The 6,385-nt window shown below is 54.9% G+C and overlaps 1 protein-coding gene across 1 annotated transcript in view; it reads right to left on the bottom strand.

Moving 5' to 3' along the window:
• The window catches only part of IGHMBP2 (immunoglobulin mu binding protein 2), a gene marked incomplete at both ends in the record, with an annotated part of 34,932 nt that overhangs the window by 9,030 nt on the left and 19,517 nt on the right, over positions 1 to 6,385 (bottom strand). The window contains 1 exon segment of the mRNA XM_010141637.1: positions 1,484 to 1,666. Coding sequence (XP_010139939.1) covers positions 1,484 to 1,666 — 183 coding nt within the window.

Genomic DNA, 6,385 nt, shown 5'->3' on the forward strand with positions numbered 1-6,385 from the left:
AGGCCGGTGGACTGGCAGGATTGATCACGAGTTTAGAAAGCAGTGTCTGCAGGAAAAGGCCCTGAGCACGGTGAAGCTGCCCGGTGGACTGGAAAGAAAAGCATTCACTGCTTCATCCACTGTAAAAATAAACCAGCACATCGCAGTAACCAAGTCACCCAAGCTCCACTTTTCAGCCGGGTTCCCATTTCAATGGGTTCGAGACATTTTGCCCAGGGTTCTTCACTAGCCACTGTTCTCAATTTCCACAGATAAATGGAAAAACAAGCACGGCAAGGAGCAAGAGCAGTCAAGAAGAGGTTTGGTACAGCACTGGTCCTGGAATTAGATCTGTGCGACTCTATCACTGCTGAACAAGCCTGTCCAGATCGGCTGAGCTCGCCCTGGCACTGGGGAGCCAGCCCTGCCCACTCCCACCCGCAGAACCCAGCACCCGCACCCATAACATTACACAACCCCCTGAGGCAGCAGCCAGCACGGTTCCCTGCTGTCGGCTGAGCTGAAGCCTCAGACAGAGCCTGCTGACACCAGCAGAGATCCCCGCAGTGGCTGCAGCGGAGGGGTGAGGGTGCGGGGCTGGCTCGAGCACAGCGCCTCCTCTTCCCACCCAGGCAGTGTTCACGCTGTTCACAAGATTATTTTGACACGAGGATGATAAGCTGGCCTCTCCAGCTCTCCCTGTCCAAAACTGGGTCTGCTCTGAAGCAGAGATTGGAGGGGAATATCAATTTTCCCAGCTCTTACAGAGCCGCATGTACCAGCACTGCTGAAGTGCAGCAGCTGCAGCAGACAAGCTCTGGGACAGTTCACGCTTCCCCACGTCCAGCCGAGAGAACGAGTTTTCCCAGGGCTGCGCTGCCTGCGCTGGCAAAAGGCACCAATCACTGAGTGTTGCCTGTCTCAAGACATGAGGTGTTGGTCACTGCCTTTAAATCACCATGGAAAGGGGAAAACACTGCAGACAGGGATAGATTCGACGCCACCAGACCTGCCTGAGGGGCTGTCCCAGCACTAGAATGTCCAAGCCTGAGAGGGAATCTTGCTTTCTGACCTTCCTGATGTCGATGTTGCAACCAGCGATGGGACACGCTGTCCCTCACGATCACGTGACATGTGGAAGCACGATAGAAGGCTGATGGCTGGTTCTGCCCCCAGAGAGAGCTCGAGGTGGAGGAGCACTGCCTGGGGTAAGCCCGCTGCAGGCCAGCCCCTCCTGCGTTCTCACCGGCCGCCAGGGCTTGAGGTTGTTGCTTATCATACCAAAGGAGGAAACGGAAGATAACTCAGCCTGACTTTGTGTTACACAGGAGAAGGACAACCCCCCCAATTAACGTTTCCTCGATGAAATAAAGGATGAAACAGAAACGCTGTCGCAGGGCCAGGAGGAATGGAAACCGCCATCACAGGGAAGGGACAACCCCTGCAGGTGGTAGGATGAGAAAGCCGCCTCTGCTCACCCTCCAGCGCAGAGCGAGTCACTTACCTGAGCAAATGCTGGGCGACCGAGGGGTGAGCGGTGAGCCGGCCACCGTACAGCTCTGTGGAAGCCCACTGCATGATGGCCTGGTGCATTCGGTACTGCACCGTCAGCATCTTCACGACCTTCTCCCCGTACCTCTCGATGAGACGCTCCATCAGGCTGAGGGAAAGGCCCTCGGCAGCAGCCCTGCATGGGAAAGGCAAGTCAGCAGCGGTGTCTGGGTGTCTGCTCCGAAGTGGTGATCTAAGGACAGCCGTGACCCTCTGGACAGAGGCAGCCCCAGCAGTGCTGCGCTGGAACTCAGCGTGTGGTGATCCCTGCTAACAGTGTTAAGCTGCAGTGCCCTTGGAGCACCTCCCACACCCACTCTGGACCCTCCCAAGCCCCTCGTGCAGCTCTGCTGGGATGGTGGCACCTCCCTAGCCCTCCTACTCTGCTTCCCTTGGCACCGACAGGCGGTGGAAGGGGAGCAAGAGACTGCAGGGTCCCCAGCATTATCTTTCAGCCTAGGGTCCCCAGCAGGGTGACAGCCCTCAGGGACAGCCTTTTGCCTTGCTTGGAGATCAGGTCAGTTTGAACACATCAGGGAGGAGAGGCGCCTGCTTCCCTCTCCCATGGGGAAATGCCACGGGCTGTCACCACTGCAATGCAGGAGATGCAGCTAGTATCGGCTGTCCCCGCTTGCAGCCATCACTCCTCACACCCAGCTCTGCTCGGTGTGGTCGGGACAAGATGAGTGAGGATGGCCAAGGTCTCCACTTGGGGAAACAGTGCTAGAAGAAGAACCTTTTAACCAGGAAGCTCATCCTGCCAGCGCCTTTAGTCGCACCGCTCCACAATCACCTTACTGCACGCTCAGCAACGGCATCAGGATCACCAGACGCATTAGCGTCAGAGCATGACCCCGCATCCCGAAACGCTCCACGTCAACACAGCCAGACCCTGCTCGTGTTTCACTGAGGCACTTGCTCCAGCATTCTCATCACTCCTTGGCCGCTCACCCCAGACTAATGCATTTCAGTGCTCATGGCTTTATTGCCCATTAAGAAAACCAACACTCTGTTCCTTCTGGCAAAGGTCCCATGCTTGTACCTGTGACACTAATTAATAAAGCTCCTAATGAAATAAGCCTTTCAGGAGCCTAATTGCTTTCTCTTTGCCGTAGAAGGGGTTTGTTCGAAACGTCACCTAACTGCACTCTCTGAGGAAGAAGGACAAGAATCGCTGCGCTTTGATTTTGTGTTTTGAGCATTTCAGAGCATGAGAAGTTTCTCACACTACGTGTCCAGCACCCTGTCCAATACTGTGGTTCACAGTGAGGGGTCTGGTCGCTACCAAAACACAATGAACAAGCAAAAAGATGATTAAAGGATGATAGCACAGCTTGGGAAAATGATTTCTGTCAAGGCTGAGAGGCGCAGCATGCATCCAGTTAGTGCTGTGGGAAGCAAGGCATTGAGGACACGGCACCACAGTGAGCATTGTTTGCTGCAGGGCCTGCCCTGCCGTGTGAACAACAGGGTAAAGATAACGAGAGGTGGCAAACTCATTACAAGTGCAGACGAGAAACTCAAGGGTAGATGTTTCCGAGAAGCCGAGTCGCATCAGCTCTCCTTGCTAAATCACAGAATGCAGCTCTGGGGGGAAAATGGGTCACCAGCTCTGACTGGACCGGACTGGACTGCAGGAGCTGGGGACAGCCCTGCATTAATGTCATCAGCTGTGAACAGCAGGTACAGGCATGGGGTTGGGAGGAGGGCAGGCAGGGCAGAGGGAGGCCAGCAGGCTCTACGCAGCTGCACTGTGGCCAGGAACCGTGCCCAGGCTGGCCAGGAAGCCTTTCCAGCCTCCCAGTGCTGCTGCGGTCATGGCACTGAGGTCCTGACGCTCCCAGCTGAGAGCGGGGAGAAAAGCAAGGGGCAGGTGACCCAGTGGCCTGTCAGAGGTGGGCTGGGTGTTCGGGAAAGAATGGGGATTGAGGGAGGGGCGGTGAGGGGAAGGAGCAGGACGTGGGGCTCAACGCTTGTTCCAGTTATCAGGAAGCAGCTTTTCTCCTTTCAAGCTGACAGCTGAACGAGAAGGGAATGACAGCCTAATCCTCCCAGCTCTGCTCTGCCCTGTGGGGCATGATAGAAGGCAGCCTTGATCTCCTGGGCGAGGAGGAGAGGGAGCGGTTTGAGTAGGGAGAGCTGTGGCACTGAGGCACAAGCACCTCTCTGAAACAGCCCTTCTCTTGGGGACAGCTTGTTCCTGCACGCTGTGGCCAGCTCTGCCCCCCAGATGGAGGGACTTATGGAGCTTGGACCCATGCTGCAGGTCACTTCGATCCTGACTTTAGCAGTATCTTCTAGATGGACCCTGGACCCATGTCATGGCTTGGGTTCCAGCCTACCTCATGGCAGGAGCCCCGGATGGACCCGGACCCAGCTCACAGCTGAACCCCAGCACCAGCCCTGGGCGCTGGCCACTATGCTCGGACCCCATGGGGTGGGACCTGCTGGTGACGACGCTGCTCCTCGCCTTTGCTGCTGCCAGACCCTGGCTGTGTAAGTCACACCAGGCAGCTCAAGCGAGAAGCAGGGGACACCAGTGTCTCAAAGGGCTGCAGCAGGCTCAGCACCCTCAGCCACCATCCACTGCTGTCCTTCGCTCCCCTCCCCTGGCTCACACACTCCTGCCCAGCAAAGAGCAAGCCTAAGACTGATCTTCATGCAGAATTGGCAGGAAAGCCCTGGTGCTTCTTAACAACAAATATCCTGAAGTGTTTCTGGTAATGATCTAAAATAAAGCATGGGGGAGGCATTAAAAATCACAGCAAGCCTTAGAAATAGTGCTCCTCCACACACCACCAGCACAGCTTCCACCACAGGGCTCCGCAGGAGCTTATATGTTGAATTAATAATGAGGATATTAAACTGCTTACGAATATCTCACCTGTTAATAAATCTCCTATTATTTTACTGCTCTATTAATTCCTACAATGGCTGATTTTTGTGCCAACAAAATTGTAAGAGCACCAAGCAAATGATTTTGGAGCGTCAGTTGCTTTAGAGAAATTAAACTGGGATAGGAGGTTGGACAGACAGAATCACGTGTTTGATCCTCAGGAGTGTCTGAAGTGAAGCTGGGACAGCTAAAACTACCAAAATAAGCCCACAGCAGCCGGTGTTTGCTGCTACCCTGGTTTCCTCTGGCTTCACAGGCAAGAAGAGGCTGTACCTCGCTTGGATGCACCTTCCCAGGGAGGGGGGTACCAGGATAGATCCCAGGGAGGGGGGTACCAGGATAGATCCCAGGGAGGGCGGATGAGGTCGTGCTGCTCCTCACAGGTAAGGCTTCCTCCTTCCTCCTCCTCTTGGAAGAAATGCCACGTGCTAATGGTGGAAACTGTAGCCAAGCAGAACTACGTCAAAGGCTTTTGTGCCCACAGTGGTGTGAAATACCCCTGATGGGGCTGGGGTGAGGAGTCAGCCTGCCGTGCGGGTGTCAGGAGTGATCATGACTAGGGGGACAAGAGGGAAGTGTTTCCACAGGGGGATGGAGCTCTGCCTGGGGCTCTTCTGTCCTGGGGCAGGCTTAAGAGCTTCACAAAGAGGTAAAGCCGTGGAGAGTGAGACCTCCTCCTTTCACTGGATACCATAGATCTTTTAAATCCTTGCAAATACGATGGAGGGGAGTAGTTTGTTCCCAGCTGTGGAGGCTGCCAAGGAAAACCAAGGCCTGACCAAGGCTCTTCAGTGACGAAGTGAAAGCAAATCCATTTGGACCCGACACACAAATCAGCAATCTACCGAGTACAGAGGACTCACACGTGGCTTTGGAGTGGTGGAGACACCCAGAGCAACTGCTAACAAACCAGACAGCAAAATATCCCTGTGCTTGTCTGAGAAACTCGTTGAGAGCAAGAGGTCTGACAAGAATCTGCAGTTCTCTGGAGTGTAAAAACAAATTAATAAATCAAAGCCCTAATGTAGAGACAAATTAATTTGGATGTCAGGAGAGGATGGAATGAGGACTAAAAGGAAAACAAGGAAAACAAATGTTCCTGTCAGACAGCGGGAAGTGTCCTGGGATGTCCCCTGGGAGCAGGCCAAACCCCAGCAGGAGGCTCGAAGCTGATGTCCGTGAGCTTTGGGAGCAGCAGGGCTCTGGCGTTTGCTGGGAAGTCGTTCAGAAGAAGCTGATCCAGCGAGAAGAGGCATGAACCGTAGGGTGTGGGGGGGGCTGCCCTCTGCATCCCGAGATGACTCAGTTATGTCAAAAAGCAAGAAAGAGGAACACCCTTCACTTAGCCTCAGGAGGCAGAAACCTGACGATAACTGATACGTGCTGAATCCGTGGAGGAAAAGCAGGTACCGAGCAGGATGTTGCAGCAGAGAGGCCCCGGCTGCACAAGCTGAGCGCAGGCTGTCTGGAAGCCCAGCTGTCTGACTGCTCCTGCAGTTCGGCTCCTGCCAGCCACCGCAGCATCCCGGTTACAGAGACTTCGCCTGCTGTAGTAACAGATGATGCTTCTGTCAGCCCAGATTCATCCCGGCTAACTTTAGACCTTTTGCTGAGGCCCCGAAAATAGGAGTCCACCCACCTGAGGTCTGCTGTCATCAATGGAGAAGGGGAAGGTAGGCGGAAGGGTTTGAGGCCTCTGCGTGAATCATCCCCGGCAACAACTTATGGTTTTCCATCAACCAGAGGAGACGGCCAGTGAGCCGGAGCCTTACTGCCACCCCTGGAAATTCCTAACGAGATGGAGGCAGAAGGGATCTGCCTTTGTGCTGCCTCTGGCAGCGCAGGGACGGTGGGAAGCGCAGAGCGGTGCCCTCCAGCCGCTGCTCTGTGTGCTCCGTGCAGGGACGGTGCCGTGCAGAGGAAAGCTGTGCCTCGTTCCACCAGCATATGCTTCTGCTT

Source organism: Buceros rhinoceros, unplaced genomic scaffold, assembly GCF_000710305.1.
Source record: "Buceros rhinoceros silvestris isolate BGI_N320 unplaced genomic scaffold, ASM71030v1 scaffold29738, whole genome shotgun sequence".
Lineage (NCBI taxonomy): Eukaryota > Metazoa > Chordata > Aves > Bucerotiformes > Bucerotidae > Buceros > Buceros rhinoceros.